We start from the raw sequence: 22577 nt of genomic DNA on the forward strand, positions 1-22577 counted from the left end.
AGTCTGCTTCATTCCCAACTTTGGAAACCCTATGGGGCAGTTCTACTCTGTCCTATATGGCTGCTATGAGTCAGAATCAACTCGTTGTCAGCAGTGGGAATGGGTTTTAGGGACTGGTGTGAGGGTAAAATGGGAACTTATTGCTTAAAGGGTACCGAATTTCTGTTTACCAAAAAAAAAAAAAAAAAACCCGTTGCCCTCAAGTCAATTTCAACTCAACATCTGGAAATGGATAGCCATGATGGTTACACAACATGGTTAATGTAACGTCATTGAATTGTATAGTTACAAATGGTCACAATGACAAAATTTTTTGTTATGTGTATTTTACCACAGTAAAAAATTTTTTTAAATACATAGTACATTTTCAAATAAAGTCAACAAAATAGCTGTAATATAGTGAGTGTTTATATGTGACAGATACTCTTGTGTGTGTGTTTTACACAGTCTCATTTAGACTACCAGCATCATTTATGTAATGATCACCATTTTACAAGTGAGAAAATTGGGGCTGAGATGCTAAGTAGCTTTGTCATGGTCACACAGCTTGTAATCAGTAGATCCGGGATGCAAACACAGGTCCATTAGACTCTATAACTAATATTCCGTGCATATATGTATCCATAATGAGAAATGTTCCAGTTGCTTTTACATTTCTTAATTCCATTCTAAGATGTTGCACTTTATCGTTCTGAAAATGTTACACTGAATGCATACCACCCAGCATTAGTAACAACACATATTTGAAAAGTAATTTATTTCTTCAATTTAATATCTCATTTAATGCTAGGAAGGAGATATTTTAATGCCCATTTCGTAGATAATGAAAATTGAAACACAATAATGTTAAGTGCTTTGCATTAAAGCTAATAAGTGACTAAGCCAGGATTCAAAAACGGAAGTTATCTTACTCCATGTCCAATACTGTTTTCAATACACAGGTAGAAGTTGGCTTGGGATACTGGGATTGCTTAAACAAAAAAAAAAGTTGAGAAAAAAGTGAAATTTCCAGGAAGGAGTTAGGATAATTCCAAAAGGGCACTCACTGCTTTTCTACTCTCCCCAGCCTCCCTCTTCACCAGAGAAACCAGCGTTAGGGTTATTGTTTACCCTCTCATTCCTTCAAAAATGCTAATAAAATCACATACAAGTTTATATTTTTTTTTTCATTTTCAGGTTATTTCAATACCATCATGCAATAGATATTATTTGTTATTGGATTTTTTCACCTTTCATCATTCTAGGTCAATCATTTGGATCTAACAAATTTTTTTTTCAGATATTGAAAGATTCACATATGGACATGATTAAAAGAAGGACAGAAATTCAATTCAACAAGTATTTATGGAACAATATGTGCCAGACTGTTCTGAGTGTGCTGGGGCTACAGCAGTGAACAAAATAGATCAAAAATGCCTGTACTCTGGCTTCTACAGTGTGCCAGTCACCCCATATTTATCATCAACAGCTTTAGCGTATGTGTTTGCTAATGCAACATAAAATAACTTATTATCTCAGTGGTCTTACACAATGGTCTATAGTGTGGAAGTACAAGAATTTATTCTACCACTTCTTTATTGGTTGACATTCCATTTTTGTTTTGTTTTTTATTTTTACAAACAATGCTGTAATAAACACCCATATCATATATATCCTGTGTAATGATGCCTTTATTTCTTCTGAAGAATAGACTTTTAAAAGTAGGATTGTTGGTTCAAAGATATATATATATAGATATATTCTAGAGAGAGAGAGAGAAACTGTGTGTGTCCATTTAATTCTATACAAATTCATTAGCTTATTTCCAACAAAAGGTTGTAGTAATTATACTCGTCCCAGTCGCACAATGATTAAGTGCTCAGCTGCTAACCAAAAAGTCGGAGGTTCAAACCCACCAGCTACTTCGCAGGAGAAAAGACCTAGCAATCTGCTCCTATAAATATTACAGCCTAGGAAACCCTATGAGGTAATTCTACTCCATCATATGAGGTCACTATGAGTCAGAATCTACTCAACGGCACACAACAACAAGCTTATAATAGTGCTAATTTCCCTACATTTTTACCAGCACTGAATTTTAAGTCTTTTAAGCTGTCAATGGGTCAAAAATAGTTTGCAAATTATTGATTTAATTTGCATTTCCCTGGCTCTTCTACCAGAAATGATCCAGCATCCCTCCATCTGTTTATTCACCATTTGCATTTCCACTTAATAACAGTTGCTAACATTAGAGTCACGCACTGGAATGTGCTGTGCATTATCTCATTTGATCCTCACTACAACCCTATCAGAAGGGTAGCACCTGCTTTCCCCCACCCCATTTGACAGATGAGAAAATAGTTTCCAAGAGGTTATGAAACTTGCCCAAGCTCACACAATTGGCAAAATGGTAGAGCTGCAATTTAACCAGTCTGATTACAGTGCCTCTGGGTCTAACCAGTACACAAACTGCCTCTGCTGCCAGGACCATTTTCAATCCCTTCTCTCCAATCTTACTCCCTTCCTTCCAGTGAAGTCTGAGCGACTTGGTCAGCAAATCTGCCCAATGTCAGAGAAGGGAATGAACATACAAAATTCCTGCAATAGAATTTAATACTATACAAAAAGCGGTATAGGGAATACTGCAAGGGACCCTGAAATGAGAGTGAAGGCAGTTTCCTCTATGTAAAATAATTTAGGAACCAAATCACTTTGGAAATGAGGTCATATCTAAAGAAAAGGAGTACTACCCTGGGTGAACAAACATTAGCAAACAGACCCGTCTCGGCCCATTCACCTTCACTAACTCGCTTCTCCTTTCCCAGGTGCTCTCACCGGCCCTGGTACTGTCCACCTTGGTGGTGCTGAAGTAGGTGTTCACAATCTGCTATCTGAACCCACCTTCAATACGGCCCTAACACACTTGGACTGCCCTTGCTTCCAAAATCATGAGCTGTCATCCAACTTCTGCCACGAAGGCTCTCTAATCACCTTTAATGTGCAAATTTATATTCTGCGATATCGCAGTGTTTTGACTTATCCCTCCGCTTGACCATTGTCACCAGCTCTGACTTAGACACATGCCGGTTGCCTTTTACAGGGTTAAGAGCCCATCCTTCATGATCTGTAAAAATATATGTGCTCCATTACACCATGTCATTCTTGAGACCATGATATTCATCATGAAAATACACACCCATACACCCACAAGGAGGTGTAACTGCTTGAATATAGTTTTTTGCTCACATCCCTAACCCAACGTGGTTTGCAGTCCACATTAGATGCAATGGCGCTTTCCCTTGCCCATTTTCCCTAAGCTTTGTAAACACTTGTATTTCCTGAAATTAAATCACTGACTAGCGGTTTCCTGCCCCGCTTCCCGTTTCCTATTCCCCTTCCAATCTCCTCCTTCTGCCGGGCTGGGGTCCGGGCAAAGAATGCTGTCCACATCACTTAGGTGTCCGAGGTGGCATCCAGATTCCGGAGGTCTCGCTCCTTGGTGTAGTAGTCACTTAACCCCAGCGCCCTCGCCCTCCCAGGACCTCTCCTCCGCCCGCTCCGCGCCGTTCTAGGAGGAGCCTAAAAGCTCCCTTTCCCAGTTGATGGGGATTGTGGTGCGTAAACAGGATTAACTCTCTCCGCCCCAGCTGCCGCTGATCTACCCGCGGCCCGCGGCCGGAGCGCGTCCGCAGGTGCGGAGGTTGCGGCGCCGAGAGGGGAGGATGGGGAGGACCGGGGCCTGGGAGCAGCCTCTGGGGTCCGCTTCCTCCTGGAGCGGGGCGGGGGACCACCGCCTCCCGACCAGCTTCCCTAAAGCCCGGGCGGACGGCGGCGGCTGCGCGGGCTCCTAGCCGTAGCCTCCCCTCCACCACCCTCCTCTCCCGCCCGGCGCTTCCTCCCCGCCCACCGCGCTCCAGCTGCCCGGGCGCCGCCAGCGCCGTCCCCCACCTCCCGGAGCCGCCGCGCCAGCCCCTCGCCCAGCCATGGGGGACCTGCCGGGCCTGGTGCGCCTCTCCATCGCGCTGCGCATCCAGCCCAACGACGGGCCGGTCTTCTTCAAGGTGGACGGGCAGCGCTTCGGCCAGAACCGCACCATCAAGCTGCTCACCGGCTCCTCCTACAAGGTGGAGGTGAAGATTAAGCCCACCACGCTGCAAGTCCAGTGAGTGCGGGCCGGGGAGGGGGCCGGAGGCCGGCTGCGCCCCGTCGCTGCAGGGCCCGCCCCGGGTGCGGACGGAGGCCCCTGGGACGTCCCGAGCCTCTCCCGGCTCCTCTGGCCTCGCGCGGTGACCAGAGGGCCTCGGGGAGGAGGTCAGCTCCCTGTTTCCCTTCCTCTCCTCCTGTGCCTTACAGCTATTCTCACTTCTCACCACCGTCGCCGTGATCGCACTGGGCCCCTTGGAGACAATTACTGGAGGCCAGGTTTTCTTTTCTTTAAATTCTCACCCCTTCTATCTAGCTATTCCTGGAAGGGCTATTTCCGCGGTCTGCGCAGAACCCTAAGCGGCCGAGGTGGGGCGGATGCGAGAAACTCGCTGCGGGGTTCGTTTACCGCAATCCCAGCCTTCCGGTCGCTGTGCTGCTGTCCCGCCGCGGCGCAGCGGCGAGGCTGGAGGAATGAGAAGGGCTGAGGAATGAAGTGTAAAGGCAGGGGGGCGGGGGGTGTCTTGTTGGGGCTCCCTGAGAGATGATCCCCACTTCTCCATCCCCCTTTATGTGGCGGGGGAAGCAGGCTCAACACGTCAGAGAGCTGCGTCTGCTCAGGCCTAGTTCCACGGCTTTCCCTGGCGTGTGTTTTTCTTCCTCTCCTGCGTTTGTTCAGCCTGGTTGTGGCACCTTGGGTTAGCAGCATTCTGACATCAAGGTTTTTTGGTTTATTCGTCGTAGGGTTATCGCTTCCCTGCTATCACAGGACACTGCACCCAATAGACCTCTAGGGGAAAAGCCAGTGTGGGACTCTGGGGAATAATCCATGGGTGGGCTCCTTTACCTCTGGGATCTCCACCTGAGCATGGGTGTGAAGTGTAGTCTGGAAGGAGGAAATAAACCAACATTTATTTTATCTGTCATAATGCTGGACATGGGAATTTTGAATTTGTCAGACACCTTTTACAGTTGAAATGTCCACTTGTATTCAGTAAACTTGAACTAGCCTTCTCGGTGCCTGGCGCTAATGGAAGGACCTAGAACCAAGCCTTGTTTCTGTTGCTTCTGGTCCATCTATTTATCAGCATCCTCACAGCTCCATGCACCCACTGGCCTCACATTTCCCAGTGTTCTGTGCTTTTGAATATGAGCCAAGCTTTTCCTTTCTTTTCTTCCCTAGCAACCTCTTCCACCATGTCATTTCTTTGGTATTCCATTTTCTTCAAAGTAGTTCTGTTTTTTAACTAATTTAAGGAACCAATTTGTGTTAATGACAAAACTAGTTTTTCTAGTTACACTTTAATTTTATCAAGGGTTTTTCAATGCCCAAACCCAGTGGTTCTTAAACTTGTAAGTGCATCAGGATCACCTGGACCCGTCGCCATCGATTCCAACTCACAGCGACCCTATAGGACAGAGTAGAACTGCCCGCATAGAGTTTCCAAGGAGTGCCTGGTGGATTTGAACTGCCAAACTTTTGGTTAGCAGTTGTGGCTCTTAACTACTATGCCACCAGGGTTTCCAAATCACCTGGAGGGCTTGTTAAAACCCGGATTGCTTGGCCCCTACCCCAGTTTCTAGTTTAGTACCTCTAGAATATTTTTTAAAAAGTTCTGGTGGCATAGTGGTTAGGAGCTCAGCAGCTAACCAAAAGGTCGATAGTTCGAATCTACCAGCTGCTCCTTGGAAACCCTATGGGGTTGTTCTCCTCTGTCCTATAGGGTCACTATAAGTTGGAATCGACTGGTCAGCAATGGGTTCTTACGGGAGGGTTAAAAAAAAAAAGTTGCAGTCGATTGCAACTCATAGCGACCCTGTAAGACAGAGTAGAACTGCCCCATAGAGTTTCCAAGGAGTGGCTGACGGATTGGAACTGCTGACCTTTTGGTTAGCAGCCAGGCTCCTAACCACTACACCACCAAGGCTCCTAAAAATCTGCACTCCTAATAGGTTCACAGGTAATGCTGATGCTGCTGGTCCAGGGGTTTGATCTTGAAAACAGTTGACCTAACAGAAAGCAATGATGCCCATGATAATTTCTGATGGTATGACAGGCTTGAGGAAGAGAACCCCAAATTGCAAAACCCCTCTAAAGGATATTTAGAGAATATCTAGTCCAGTGGTTGTCAACCCTACCTGCACATTAGTATCACCTGGAGAACCTTAAAATAAATGTATCAATGCCCAAACCACTGCCCAGACCATTTGAATTCCAGTCTCTGGCATTTCAGATAGGACTGGCATTAGTAGGTTTTTAATAGCCTCACAGATTATTTTAATGAGTAACCAGAGAGGAGATCCACTCATAAAGCACAACTTGGCCTTTACAGGTATTTTAGATGAGAATACTGAGGTCAGTTCAGAAAGATTAAGTAGTTGGTCTAAGGTCTCATAGCTAAGTAGTAGGAGGTTTAGTTGGAGAACTCAAACCTCCTGACCTTTCAGAGTTATTTCTACCATAGCACAGTACCTCCCTTAGTCAAGCCCTGTAGGATCTCTGCCTGGAGTTTTGGTCCATACCAGGATAGGGTGCTGAAGCTAAGTCTTACCATATATGGTCAACTCCTATCCATTGCAGGAGCATTTCCATTGGTGGCACACTCGTCCCACTGGAGCTGAAGTCTAAAGAACCGGATGGAGACAGAATTGTCTATACGGGCGTATATGACACAGAAGGTGTGGCCCCAACCAAGAGTGGAGAACGACAGCCCATCCAGATCACCATGCCGGTAAGGCCTTTTTAGAGGTGTGGGTACCCAGTGCCAGGGCAAATGAAAACCAACAAAAAGAAAACGATCAGTGTGGTTGTTGTTAGGTGCCGTTGAGTTGGTTCCAACTTGTAGTGACCCTATGTACAAGAGAATGAAACACTGCCTGGTCCTGCGCCATCCTCACGATTGTTGTTATGCTTGAGCCCATTGTTGTAGCCACTGTGTCAATCCATCTTGTTAGGGGTCTTCCTCTTTTTTGCTGGCCCTCTACTTTACCAAGCATGATGTCCTTCTCCAGGGACTGGTCCCTCCTGATAGCATGATCCAAAGTATGTGAGATCAAAGTACTTCCAAGGAGCACTCTGGCTGTATTTCTTCCAAGACAGACTTGTTCTTTCTTCTGGAAGTCCATGGTATATTCAGTATTCTTCGCCAACACCATAATTCAAAGGTGTCAATTCTTCTTCTGTCTTCCTTATTCATTATCCAGCTTTCACATGCATCTGAGGTGATTGAAAATACCATGGCTTGGGTTAGGAGCACCTTAGTCCTCAAAGTGACATCTTTGCTTTTGAACCCTTTAAAGAGGTCTTTTGCAGCAGATTTGCCAAATGCAGTACATTGTTTGATTTCCTGACTGCTGCTTAAATGGGTGCTGATTGTGAATCCAAGTAAAACGAAATCCTTGACAACTTCTTCAGTCTTTTCTCCATTTATCATGATATTGCTCATTGGTCCAGTTGTGAGGAATTGTGTTTCCTTTATGTTGAGGTGTAATCCTGAAGGCTGTAGTCTTTGTTCTTCATCAGTAAGTGCTTCAAGTCCTCTTTGCTTTCAGCAAGCAAGGTTGTGTCATCTGCATATTGCAGGTTGTTAATGAGCATTTCACCAATTCTGATGCCACATTCTTTTTCATATAGTCCAAGAAAAAGAAAACAATCAGTATCTCCCTTTAAGAAAAGGTATAACCAGTTGCCGTTGAGTCAGTTCTGACTCAGTGGCGACCTCATGTGTGTCAGAGTAGAGCTGTGCTCCGTAGGGTTTGCAATGGCTGATTTTTTGGAAGTAGATTGCCAGGCCTTTCTTCCAAGGCACCTCAGGGTGAACTCGAACCTCTAACCTTTTGGTTAGCAGCTGAGCACATTATCCATTTGCACCACCCAGGGACTCTAAGAAAAAAGGTATCTTAGGAACTAATTACTATGAAAATAATTTCCTTTATGGATCTGCTGGTGAAGGAGCTATCTGATTAATGCTCCTTTCCTTGACTGGCTGACCCTATAGATGCTGAAAGACAGTACATAAACAGAAGCAGATAATTCTGGGAAGGATAATATATTCTATATCAGGACTGGTTTCTATCAGTGGTCCAACTGACCCTGAAAAGCCTTTGGCTTTCAGTGGCCCACAACCTTTTGGCTATGGGAAAGTTGATTTGAATGACCTCTTGTCATTTAAATCTACACTAAATGGATGCACTCTTAATATCTAGTCCTACCAGAGATAATATGTCAAAAACAACAATATTTATAGTCAGGTAATATTGGCCCTGAAGTAAAAACCAAATTGGTAGAAAGGATAGAGTCGAGAAATAGATTTACCTACTTGTGCAAACATGGTAGGTGATTGAGTAAGCTTTCTAAAACAAGGGGAAGGAAGGTTCATCTACACTGCTGCTGTGAAAACAGGGTAGCATTTTCCCTCTGAAAAGGCCACCTGCCCTCTAGCTTTATAGGAAAGATCACAGAGGTTCTCAAATATCAGTATGCATAAGAACCTCCATAGGAGTTTACTTAAAGTGCCGGTCCTAGGTCTCAGTCACTTCCAGTGATTTCGGTTCAGTGAGCTCGCTGGAGTGGGGTCTAAGAAAATGAACCTTTTAAGAAGCATACCAGATGATCGTGATTGGGATAGTCCGTGGAATATACTTTGAGAAATACTGATTGAAGAGCTATATAATCCATCCAATCCTTTAAAACCTTAACGTTTTCACAATGCCCAGTATACTTAAAGCAATCACAGCAGTAACACAGAGAAACAATCTAGTCATTCATGCATCCTACATTTGAGCTATTTTGGAAAGAGTTCTATTTCCCTTCAAAGAATGTTCATTAGAAAAAAAATATAGTAATGGGGAAAATATATAATCCCAACAAGAGATGACTATTGTTAACATTCTAAGAAAATTGTTTCTACATGTATTCTATACATATGCTTTTCTCTACTTGCATATATGGAACATGATTTTTAAAGTGGGTCTGGGTACTTTATTCTATGAATGTATTAAATTATTCTCAGTTCCCTGTTGCTGGTCATTTCCATTTCTCAAGCTTGTAAAGAAGGCAATAACAATCACTTCTGCACAGTTGTCTAATATTTTCTCAGGATAGATTTTTAGAAAAAAATTGCATGTTAAGGCATTTTTTAAGTTCTGCCCAACTGACCTCCAGAAAGACTAGGGAATTTACACTTCTGTAATCTGTATTTGGAGCCCTGGTGGTGCAATGGTTAAGAGCTCAGCCTGCTAACCAAAAGATCGGCAGTTTGAATCCACCAGCCCCTCCTTGGAAACCCTACGGAGCAGTTCTACTCTGTCCTGTAGGGTCACTATGAGTTGGAATCGACTTGATGGCAACGAGTTTGGTTTTTGGTTATAATCTGTATTTGAGTGTTCATCTCTCTCTGCAACTAGGTATAATTAATCACTTTTAAATATTTATGTGATAGGCAGGATATTTAATTTTTTTTTATTACTCTTAATTTGAAATTTGACGTGTTCATTTACCATTTGTATTTCTTTTGTGGATTGAATATTCTTGGCTTTTACCCATTTTTCTACTGAAGTGTGTCTTTGTTGATTTAAAGAAATCTTTAAAATTAAAAACAGTAATCTCTTTTATCTCATTTTGAAAGTGTTCATCATTTATGACTTGAGACTTAACTTTGTTTACAATATGTCTAAATTTTTATGTAGTACAACATACAGTCTTTTTCTTAATGGTTTTTGCAAGTAGGATCCAGCTTGGAAAGTCTTCCCTAACTCCCCTAGACTAAGTACATATACATATACACACAGGCACTGTTGTGTATTTTTATCTGAGCTCTCATGGTCTCATTTGTTAATATTTAAATCTCTAATTCACCTGAAATTTATTTCAGTTCTTGGTTCCATATTGAAATCTATTTGTCCATAATGCCCAATACAAGTAATTAAGTAATCTATACTTCTCTGGTAGTCTGAGATTTTCATGGTAATTTCTTATGGCAAAATTTTAAGTCTCCTACACTTTCTAATCTATTCCATTGACCTGTTTATTCTAATTCTGTCTTAGTTACATAGTGCTGCCATAACAAAAAGTACCACAAGTGAGTGGATTTAAAGAACAAAAACTTATGTTCTCACAGTTCTGGAGGCTAAAAATCCAAATCAGGGTCTCAACCATGTCAATTCCTTCTGTGAGCCTCTCTCCTAGTTGCTGGTGTCTGCCAGCCATCCTTGGTTCCTTGGCTTGTAGACAATTCTCACATGGTGTCTGTCTTCCCCGTGGCTTTGTGTTTGTTCTTGTCTTTTTATAACTCGGAAGTGATTAGGTTTTAGGATCCTCCCTATGCTAGTATGATGTCATTAACATAACAAAATAAAAACAACAGGATCACATCAACAGATACGAGGGCCAGAAATTCAACGCGTGTTTTCGAGGCACACAATTCAAAGCGTAGCATATGCCAGTACCACATTGTTTTAAAATATGTTTTATATGTTCTCATGTATTTAATAATTGTTCACCTTACTGAATTTGCTTATTTAGAATTTTCAGTTGCTTATCTTGGGTCTTGCAGATAGACTTTCATAATCTGCATATAGCTTTGTGTCATTTTCTGAGTTTTTTCTGGTCCTGTTGTACTGGTGGAGCCCTGGTGGAACAGTGGTTAAGAGCTATGGCTACTAACCAAAAGATTGGCAGTTCGAATCCACCAGCCACCTCTTGGAAATCCTATGGGGCAGTTCTACTCTGTCCTCTAGGGTTGCTCAGTTGGAATCGACTCCATGGAAACAGGTTTTGGCTAATGCTTCTAGGATAATGTTGACTACTACTGGTGGCAAGAGGTATCACTGTCTCCAGGGTTTCTTTATTAAGTACAGTGTTAGTTTCAGATAATTTATCATGTTAAAACAGATCTTCTTTTTCTAGTTCACTAAGAGGTTTTCTTTTAATTGTGATGTGTGTTGAATTTTGCCCAATTTCTTTTCCTTTTTCTCTCCTTTGATGTATTAATATGCTGAATTATATAATATACTTCCAAATATTAAACTAGTCTTTGCTTCTTAAAATAAACTCTACTTAAACATCCTGTATTGTTTTCAGTGCTAAATTCAATATGCTATTCTTTAGAATTTTTAGATTTTTTAAATTTTATTTTTGCTTTCTTTGTCAGCAAATATTTTAGGGTTTCCAGTGTATCGGGCACTGAGGAAAAAGTGGTGACAAAAAAAAAAAGATATCCCTGACTTCATAAAGCTTCTACTCTAGAGGGAGAAAACATACTTTAAGTCTGATTATAAATAATAAAGTAAGTAAGTACGATTATATAACAGTAGTGAAAAAGGAGTGGTGCCCTTGGAATATATACCAGTGGTCTTTTCCTAATCCAGGATTTTGGGTATGGCAACCCTGAAAAAGAACTGAAGTGTGAATAAGAGTTGGGGGAAGGAGGAGATGCAAAGGTCAAGAGCTGGGAGAGAACATAATGTGCTCTAGTGGCCGAGAGAAGCCCAGCATGCCTAGAGCAGACAGTGGCTCAAGATCAAGTTGGAAACCTAAGTAGGGGTTAGATGTTCTAGAACTTTCTTGCTTATTACACATTTTGGATTTATTCTAATACCTATAGGAATTCATTGAAAGTTTTTAACATCAACTTTGAGATTCAATTTACATATAATACAATGCACCTATTTTAAATTTTAAATGCACAGTTGCATAGGTCTTGACAGATGGAGACTACTGTGAAACCACCACTCCAGTAATGATGTGGAACATTTCTATCCTAAAAATTCTCTCATGCCCATTTGCAGTCAATCCACCCCACCTCAACCCTAGTCCTCTGAGTTTTCTGTCTTAGTCATCTAGTGCTGCTATAACAGAAATACCACAAGTGGATGGCTTCAACAAACAGAAATTTATTCTCTCACAGTTTAGGAGGCTTCAAGTCCAAACTCAGGGTGTCAGCTCTGGGGGAAAGCTTTCTCTCTCTGTCGGCTCTGGGAGAAGGTCCTTCTCATCAATCTTCCCTGGTCGAGATGCTTCTCAGCACAGGAAGCTTGGGGCCAAAGGACACACTATTCTCCTGGCTCTTGTTTCTTGGTGGTATGAGGACCCCTGTCTCTCTGCTCACTTCTTTCGTTTATATCTCAAAAGAGATTGACTCGAGATAAAGTCTAATCTTGTAGATTGAATTCTGTATCATTAACATAACTGCCTCTAATCCGGCCTCCTTAACATCATAGGGTAGGATTTACAGCACTTTGGAAAATCACATCAGATGACAAAATGGCGGACAATCACACAATACTTGGAATCATGGCCTAGCCAGACACACATTTTGGAGGGATACAATTCAACTCAATCCATAACATTGCACCCTTTGGCCCCCCAAAATCATGTCATTGCCACATGTAAAACGTATTTACCCCATCGTATCATATCAAAAATCTTAAATCAACTCCCAAGTCTAAAATCCAAATATTTTACTTGCTCTAAAATTTCATGTAAATGGAATCATACTGTTATGGCTGGCTTCTTTCACTTTGCATAATTTTCTTGAGATTCATCCATGTAGTTATATGTATCAGAAGTTGGTTTCTTTTTATTGCTAAGTAGTAGTCTGTTGGAAACCCTGGTGGTGTAGTGATTAAGAGATACAGCTGCTAACCAAAAGGTCGGCAGTTTGAATCCACCAGACGCTCCTTGGAAACTCTGTGGAGCAGTTCTACTCTGTCCTATAGGGTCACTATGAGTCGGAATCGACTCAGTGGCAATGGGTTTGGTTTTTTGGTTAGTAGTCCATTGTATGGATATACCACAATCTATTTATTTATCTTTTTCCTAGTAAATGGACATCTGGGTGGTTTCCAGCTTTTGATGTTATGAATAAACGAACATTTGAGTATGAGCCTTAGTGTGAGCACATATCTTCATTTCTCTTGAGTAAATACCTTGGAGGAGAATTGCTGAGTTAAGTATATGATAACTATATTTGAAATATCCAGATTATTTTTCAAAGTGGTTGTACCATTTCACATTTCCACCAGCAGTGCATAAAAATTCCAGTTGCTTTGCTACTCAGTATATGTCAGTGTCTTTATTTTGGAACTGTAAAGGACCTAGAATATCCAAAACAATTTTAATGATCCATACGCTACTCTTTAAGTATGCTAGTGTAAGTTTTTCAGCTTTTACTCAAAGTTGTTTTGGCTATTCTAGGCCTTTTACATTTTTATACAGATTTTAGAATGAGCTTGTCAATTTCTCCAAAATTGTGACTTTAATTAGATTTACATTAAATCTATAGGTCAGTTTGGAGAGAGTTGACATTTTAATAATGTTGAGTTTTCTAATTCATTAACATAGTATCTCCATTTATTTAGATCTTCTCTAATTTCTTTCAGCAAATATTAGAGTTCCTTGTACAGATTTTTTTTATATTTTATTATGCTTTAGGTGAAAGTTTACACTGCAAATTTTGTGACATTGGTTACAATCCCCACAACGTGTCAGCAGTCTCCCCCTTTCCCTTTATATCCCAGGTTCCCCGTGTCCATTCGTGTGGTTTTCCTGTCCCTTACTGCCCACTTGTCTTTACTTTTGAGCAGGTGTTGTCCATTTGGTGGTGGTAGCTGGGCACTATCTAGTTCTTCTGGGCTCAGGCTGGTGGAGGCTGTGGTTCATGTGATCTGTTGGTCCCTTGGACTAATAGATTTTGTATAAGTTTTGTTAAACTTACCATTAAGTGTGTCATATTTTTGAATGCTACTGTAAATGGAATTATTTTTTATTGCTACTACATAGAAATAGAATTGATTTACGTTGTTCTTGAATTCTAAGACCTTGCTAATCTTTTTTTTCGTCCTAATAGCTTTTTTTTTTTTTCGTAGAGTCTCTAGGATTTTCTACATATGCTCTCATGTCATCTGAAAAAAAAATTTTTTTTTTTTCTCCTTCCTTTCCAATCTGTGTTCCTTTTACTTCTGGCATGATTTTAATCGGTAGGACCTCCAGGATGATGCTAGATAGAAATGGTGAGTGCAGATGTCCTTGCTCCTTCATCTTAGAGGGGAGAGCATTCAGCTTTTTAACATTAAGTAGGATATTAGCTATAGGATTTTTTTTTGTAAAAGCCTTTTATCAGGTTGAGGAAGTTCCCTTTGATTCTTGGTTTCCTGAGTCTTTATTACATATATGTTATAGATTTTTTTGAAATACTTTTTCTGTATCTTTTCAGATGATCATATGGTGTTTTCTTCTTCTGTTTATGGTAGATGCATTGCTTTTTCTTTGTTGAACCAGCCTTGAATTCATGAGATAAAATCCTATTCGGTCATGGTATATTCTCTGTATGCGTGGCTGGATTTGATTCACTGATATTTTGTTGAGGATTTTTGTATCTATTTCTGGAGGATATTGGCCAGTGGTTTTCTTTTCTTGTATTCAGGGTAATGCTGGCTGCATAAAATGATTTGGAAAGTGTTCATGCTTGTGTTTCCTGGAAGAATGTGTATAGAATTGATGTTGTCGTTAGTTGCCATCGAGTCGATTATGACTCATGGTGACTGCATGTGCGCAGAGAGTAGACCTGTGCTCCATAGGATTGTCAAGGCTGTGACCTTTTGGAAGCAAATTGCCAGGCCTTACTTCCGAAGTGCCTCTGGGTGGGTTTGAACTGCCAACCTTTAAGGTAGCATTCCAGCACTTAACTATCTGCACCGCCCAGGGACTCCTAGAATTGATATTACTCCTCCTTAATATTGGATGGAATTCGCCAGTGAAAGCATGGATTTTACTTTGCCTGAAGGTTTTTAATTACAAATTCAATTTCCTTAATTTATATTGGACAATTAAGGTTTTATTTCTTTGAGTTAGTTTTTGTAGTTTGTCTTTCAAGTCATTCATTTCAATTAAGTCATGAAACTTATTTTAAAAAGTTATTCATAATAATCCTCCATCATCCTTTAATGTCCGTTGGATTTCTATTCATGTTCATGCTTTCATTCTTGATATTTATAATTTCTTTTTTTCCTGATAAGTCTAGCGAGAGATGTATCAATTTATTGGCCTTTTCAAAAACTCAGCTTTCGTTTCATGTGCTTCACGGTCCATTTTTCTATTTCACTGATTTCTAGTTCTGTTTTTATTTCCTTCCTTTGTTTGAGACATTTTGATTGAGGTATAACATAAATTTAAAAAAAAAAAACAGAGCCATCAAGTTGATTCCAACTCATGGTGACTCCATGTGTGACAGAGTAGAACTGCTCCATAGGATTTTCTTGGCTGTAACCTTTACAGAAGTAGATCACCAGGCTTTTCTTCTGTGGAACCACTGGGTGAGTTTGAACCGCCAACCTTTAGGTTAGTAGTCAAGCGCAAAGCATTTGCGCCATTTAGGTATCTGAGGTATAATGTGTTGTTGTTAGGTACTGTTGAGTCAGTTCCTAGTCATAGTGACCCTGTGTACAACAGAATGAAACACTGCCCGGTCCTGCGCCATCCTCACAATCATTGCTATATATATATGTATGTATAATAGTACACTGTATGTACATGTACATACAGTAAAATTCTCCCTTTATATATTGTACAGTTCTAGTTTTCAATAGTTTGATGCACCAAGGTGAGATTTGCTTTGTGTTATTCCTGCTCGGGCTCATTGAATTTCTTGAATCTCTAATGTTTTCACTAAAGTTGAGTTGTGATTTGTTTGTTCACTATTATTTTGTTAAATATTTTTTTCTATCCTTTTTTCCTTGTAGGACTCCAATTACATATATAGTGTACAACTTTATATTATCCCACAGATCTTTGAAGCTGTGTACATTTTTCTTTGAAGTCTCTGGGTAGCACAAACGTTTAAGAGCTTAACTACTAGATGAAAGGTTTGCAGGTCAAACCCATCAGAGGCTCCTCAGAAGACAGCCCTGATGATCTGCTTCCAAAAGTTCACAGTCTTGAAAACCCTGTAAAAAACCAAGCCAAACCCATGTGTCAAGTCGATTCTGACTCATAGAGTAAGTTCTATTTTGTATACATGGGGTCACTGTGAGTCAGAATTGACTTTAACAACAATATTTTTCTTCAATTTTCTTAATAGTTTTTCACATTAGATATTTTCTATTGATGTATCTTAAAGTTCACTGATTGTTTCTTCTGACATTTCCAGTCTGCTATTGAACTCATTTTCTGAATTGTATTTCCTGTATTGTATTGTTCAGCTCTAGAATTTTCATTTGTATTTTTTATAGTTTCTATTTTTCTGTTGAGATTTCCTGTTTTCTTATTAAGATCATGTTTTCTTTTACTCTCTTGAGCATGTTTGTAACTGCTAATTTGAAATCTTTGACAAATCCAATATCTGGCCCCATTCAGAGTAAGTTTCTTTTTTTTTTTTAATTGTAGCTTTTTTTTAATTGTTGTGCTTTAAGTGAAAGTTTACAATTCATGTTAGTCTCTTGTACAAAAATTTATACATACATTGTTTTGTGACCCTAGTTGCTCTCCCTGTACTGTGACAGCACACTCTTTCTTTCCACCCCTGATTTCCCGTGTCCATTCAGCCAGCTCCTAACCCTCTCTGCCTTCTCATCTCGCCTCTGGACAGGAGCTGCCCATTTAGTCTTGTGTATCTACTTGAGCTAAGAAGCACACAGAGTAAGTTTCTATTGACTTGACTTTTGCCCTGAATATAAGTCTCACTTTCCTGTTTTATTACATACCTGGTGATTTTTCATAGCAACTAGACATTGCGAATAATATCCCCTTTAGTTTCTGTTTCATTCTTCTGAGTATTATTGTCTTTTTTCACTCTCGCAGGCAGTAAACATTCCTGAACTCAAACTGCAAACTGTCTTTCTAATCAATGTGCAGCAACTGTTATCTATGCTTCATTTTGTCAACTTCCACTTGCTTTTTAAGCCTTGTTCCCTGGAGGTTTCTTTTTTTTTTTAAATTAATTGTGGTAAATATATACATAACAAAACATTTGCCAATTCAACAACTTTTACACGTACAGTTCAGTGACACTGATTATGTTCATCATGTTGTGCAACCTTTACCACTATCCTTTTCCAAATTATTCTACCACCATTAACAGAAACTCCATGTCCCCTAAGGAATGACACTCCTGGGTGTTTCTTTTGTACCCATGGAGTTTAGCAGTCAGTCAAGGCATTGGATAGGTACACTGCGATTTTGGGACTCAGCTCACCCTGAGGTTCCCCCAAATTTCCAGCTGCTCTGCTAGTCCTGAACTCTTTGCTTGGATACCTCAAGCCAGTAAGGCTCTAACTTCTCAGGTTTGGGAATGCACTCAATCAAAAGAAGCAGTAAACTCACGAATCTTATTTAGTAGATCTTCTCTTTTAAGGATTACTCTTTGTGGTTTCTACCTGCTTTTTCTTTTCTTTTATTGTTGTTGAGAATATACACAGCAGAACATACACCAATTCAACAATTTCTACATGTATAATTCAGTGGCATTGATTACATTCTTCAAGCTGTGCAGCCATTCTCACCCTCCTTTTCTGAATTGTTCTTCCCCCATTAACATAAACTCACTACCCCCTAACTTTCCTATCAAATTTTGCAAGTTGCTGTTGTCAGTTTGATCCCATATAGATACTTCTTAAAAGATCACAATGCTCAAGGCAGACATTCTTTACTAGTTAAGCTAAACTATTGTTTGGTTTTAAGAAAACTTCAGGGAGTATTTTTGGTTTAAGGTTTAAAGATTTTCTCAAGGCAATAGTTTCAGGAGTTTATCCAGCCTCCATGGCTCCAGAAAGTCTGGAATCCATGAGAATCTGAAATTCTGTTCAGTATTTTTTCTCCCTTTTGATCAGGATTCTTCTACAGAATCTTTGATCAAAATGTTCAGTAACGGTAGCCAGGCACCATCCAGCTCTTCTGGTCTCATGGCAGAGGAGGCAGTTGTTCATGGAGGCAATTAGCCACATATTCCATTTCTTCCCCCTATTCCTGAATCTCCTTTCTCTGTTTCTCCAGGTGAGTAGAGACCAATTGTTGTATCTTAGATGGCCACTCGGAAGCTTTTAAAACTCCAGGCACTACGCATTGTACTAGGAGATAGAACAGAAGCACGAAACATGATATTAGACCAATTAATTGGGATGTCCCATGAAACGATGACCCTAAACCTCCAAACAAAGAAACCAAATCCTTAAAAGAAAAAAAAAATCCTGTACTTCAGCTATTCAAAAGAATGTAGAAATTCTTGTCTTATTTTCCATGATCGTGGTTTTTTTAAAATTAATTTGTATATTTTAGTTTTATATAAAATGTTGAATGCCATCTTAAATCATTTGTAAAATGATGTACAGAATAAATAGGTGAATAAAGGTTGAATTAGGGAAAAAGTTAAATCATAAAATCTAAAATTATAGAAAAACCAAAATAGACTGACAGCTTTATGGAAAAATAACTTTCAATTTTTAATAGAAGAAATCATAAAGGAAAAAGAGAAATTTAAATGTGATTGTTTCTACACAATGGAAAAAGGAAAATAAAGCAATAGTGAGAAATATTTTTAACAGATATGACAGAAATTTGATCTGTATTAAGAGTCTGCATGACATTTTTTAAAAAAAACACCAAAGCTTCAGTAGAAAAATTAACAAAACACGATCTAACCCTTTCCACAAGAAGAAAAACAATACTAAGTTCACATGTGGAAGTGTTATTCTTGCAAGTGATCGTGAAAGGTACACTAGAAAATCTATTACTTTTGAAAGTACTTCCCAGTGATATTACAATTATTGTAAAGCCAGTAGACTTCTTTATTGCTGGTAACATTATAAAGTGATATGTACAACTCTGTAAAACACAAAATGGCCATATATGGGAACAGCTGTAAAGATTCATTTCTTTTAACTTAGTAATTTCATTCCTTTGAAGGTAGAGATATGCACAAAATTATTCATGAGAGCACCTTTTATGGTGGGAGACAATTGATGTATCTGACATCTAATATTTATGATACATCATTATAGAGTCTTCTGTCAAAATTGTAACAATGAATATGTTCAAATATGTATATAGAGAGAACAATTCTGTCTTTAAAACTATTGCAGACTACAAAATGTATATGTATGGAAGGTAATCTGAAAGAATGAACTGAGTCAAAATGTAAGGAGTATGGCTGCTTTAAAAAATTACTTGCTCAAGTTTTTGAAACTCACGTTGCGACTTTACTTTTTTAAAATCACACGTGCCTTTTAATATGCTGTGATGCATTCCCAGCTCTTCTGTCTGTGCCCAACCAAAAAAAGAATCTTACAAGGATTTGTTGGATTCAGTCCTATTTGATGAGCTCCTAGATGGCAGTAATTGAGAATCTGACTCTCTTCAAAAAATAACTAGTATTGCACCTATAATGGTAAGTTTGGAATCTTTCCTACCATGTTAGAGTTGAAAGTATCCTTAGAGATCAGATAGTAGAATCCACTTAATTCTGCATTAAAGAAACCAAGGCCAGGGAGTTAGGGTTTGCCCCCAATCACATAGGCAATTACAGAGGTAGGTAGCATCCAAATATCTTACAACTCCCAGTTCTGCTTTTCCTCAGCCCCCCACACCACTGGTGTTCCCCTTGATGGACTAGTGAAGTTAAATAATCCATAAAATTGGCTGGATTCACCTACTTGATTGATGGGATGTTCCTGGACATCTCATCTCAAGGTTTCCGTGGTGTCTGTGAGAGTGTGGTGTTGTCTATAACGTTATTTGTAAGGCCAAAAGTTTGAAATATTGGTGACTTTAAGAATGTCATACAGGAGTGAGGAAGGCTATCTAAAGACTTCACCACTAGAATGAAAATTTGAACTTAAACCATTAGAGCTGTCGACTTGATCAGAAAACCTCTAATTTCAAATGCTTTTCTCAGAATTAGTCTGTTACAGATAAGGTGCAAATATACGGCCGATACTCACACCAAGAACAGTGAGATCATTGTTAGAACAATCAACTATCAACCATCTCCTTCTTCTAGAGGTGAAAATTATATGTCAAAACCTAGGCTTTACTGCTAGACTCGGGATTGGTGAATTACACTTTAAAGACTGCACGCAGATCCTTTGTCCTATAACATCTTAGAGCGACAAGTAAATAATAGACTCTCTAACCTTTTAGCAGATGCCTGCACAGGCAAATAAAACTTACTGTAAGTAATAAAATCTTTCTTTTAATGACTAAATCTAAATCATTCTCACTTAAAAGAAAGAAAAAGAATCCTGTCCTTCAGCCATTCAAAAGAATGTAGAAATTCTCACCTTATGGATCAAACTAGGAAGATGTTTTTAATCAAGTCCTTTCTAAATAGTTCTAGTTAAACTTCTGCCTAATGTTTTGTTGACACCTAGAGCAAAAAAGTCTGAATCCACCCTGGTGAGCCCAGAGGCGCAGGAGGGAGCAGCCGCCTCAGCAAGTGGACAGAGGAAGTCATAGCCATGTTCTGCCCAGCCCCTCCTGGCTCAGAGACAAAGCAGGAGGACCTCCTCCTGCTCTGCGAGCACTTGGAAGAAGGTAGAGTCTCGTTTAGGCTGGCATCCTCAGCCCTTGACCCGGTGCACAATACATGTTAAATGAAAGGACGAACAATTTAAAGTTAGCTCATGGGCCTGCTGGGAGCTCATTACAATTATCTGACCACTGTAGTATTTGCTGTTCTAAGTTAATATTTCTTTCAAAGTCTAATTACATATGCTATTCTGTAATATACTGGGGGGGGAAGGATACTGCTTTGATATGATACGAGATTTATTTTGATCCAGCAGCCTTTTGTTAGATGTGATCTGCAAATATATTCTCCCAGTCTGTGACTAGTCATTTCATTTTCCTAACAAAGCCTTCTGCAGACTAAAAGTTTTAAGTTTTGATGAAGTCCTATATATATATACACACACATATACATCTACTTTCTTTTACTGATTGTACTAACACCCCCTAACCCTAGGTCAAAGATTTTCGCCGATGTCTTTTAAAAGTTTTACAGTTTATTTTATTTTACAGCTAGAGGTATAATCCATTTTGAGTTCATTTTTGTATAAGGTGTGATGATCTTTTCTTGTGATGCTTTCATTACATTAAGTTTACAGGATTGCACCACTATCCTATTGAAATTTTGTGTAGAAACTCTTTCCACATTGATTTAATTATTCTGACGGTGTTTGACTATCTGAAGGCTGTAGGGTCGCTATGAGTCAGAATCGACTCAATGGCAGTGGGTTTGGTTTTTGGGTTTTGAATCGCCTTGAATTAATCTTTGGAAACCATTTTAGCCATTTTCTCTCACTTACTCTTCTAGATCAAGGCTTCTCAACCTTGGTACTATTGACAGTCACGACCCAGTAAGTGTTTGTTGTGGGGGAGCTGTCCGATGCCTTGTAGGATGTTTAGTAGCATCCCACTAGATGTCAGTAGTATCCCCTCAACCAATGTGACAACCAACTCTGTCTGTCACATGTCCCCTGGAGGGCAGAGTCACCCCGATGGAGAATTACTGTTCTAGATAACAGTAACAGCTACAGTTTGAGTGCTTACTATATGTTAGGCACTGTGCTAAGCGGTTAACGTACATTATCGCCTTTAAAGGAGCGCTGGTGGCATAGTGGCTAAAGAGCTTGACTGCTAACCAAAAGGTAGGTGGTTCAAACCCACCAGTCGTTCTGTGGGAGAAAGATGTGGCAGTCTGCTTCTGTAAAGATTACAGTCTTGGAAACCCTATAGGGTAGTTCTACTCTGCCCTATAGGGTCGCTATGAGTCGGAATCGACTCAACAGCGGTGGGTTTTGGGTTTGATATCCCTTTAATCCTCAGTACTTTACTATGAAATAGGTATTATCCCCATTGTACAGATGAGGCACCTGAGGCTGTGCATCATAAAGTCTCATAGCCAATGAGTGGTAGAATCAGGATTCAAAACGAGGGGACAACTGATTGCAAAATCAGTGCCACCCTTAAATGATAAACTACTCTGACTCTATGAAGTTAATAGAAATATTTTTCTAAACTAGTAAAAAAAACTCATTGGGATTTTAATTGCAATTGCATTATACCTCTAAATGAACTGGGGACAAACCACCATACTTACCATATTCAATCCTGCCATCCAGGAATACTGTACACCCTCATTGAAATCTTCTTTTATATCTTTCTGTAAGGTTTTGTTTTCTTCATCAGGGCCCCAGAGTTCTTTTTAAAGATTATGATTTGATGTCTTATATTTCTAATGCTATTGAGAATAGGATCATTCAGATATATTTTTTAAATGGCCAACACCAACATATAAAAAGGAATTCATTTTCATTTTATATGTAGCCACCTTATTGGTTCTAAAGATTCTTCACTTGATTCTTTTGTACTACTCAAGTACAGGTAGTGCCCGACTTATGACACGGTTCCAATCCAATGGAACCCTGTTGTAAGTTGGTTCTGATGTAAGTCAAATAACTCTTTT

General features: G+C 39.7%; 1 protein-coding gene across 1 annotated transcript in view; it reads left to right on the forward strand.

Annotated features, from left to right (window-relative positions):
* The first annotated feature begins 3915 nt into the window (after nucleotides 1-3915).
* CNRIP1 (cannabinoid receptor interacting protein 1) overlaps nucleotides 3916-22577 on the forward strand; it is a 31720-nt gene continuing 13058 nt past the window's right edge. The window contains exons 1-2 of the mRNA XM_004369254.2: nucleotides 3916-4141; nucleotides 6704-6854. Of these exons, the coding sequence (XP_004369311.1) occupies nucleotides 3963-4141; nucleotides 6704-6854 (330 nt within the window). The 5' untranslated portion in view covers nucleotides 3916-3962. The remainder of the gene's footprint in view (nucleotides 4142-6703; nucleotides 6855-22577) is intronic.

Source organism: Trichechus manatus, unplaced genomic scaffold (assembly GCF_000243295.1).
Source record: "Trichechus manatus latirostris isolate Lorelei unplaced genomic scaffold, TriManLat1.0 scaffold00004, whole genome shotgun sequence".
In the NCBI taxonomy this organism is placed as follows: domain Eukaryota; kingdom Metazoa; phylum Chordata; class Mammalia; order Sirenia; family Trichechidae; genus Trichechus; species Trichechus manatus.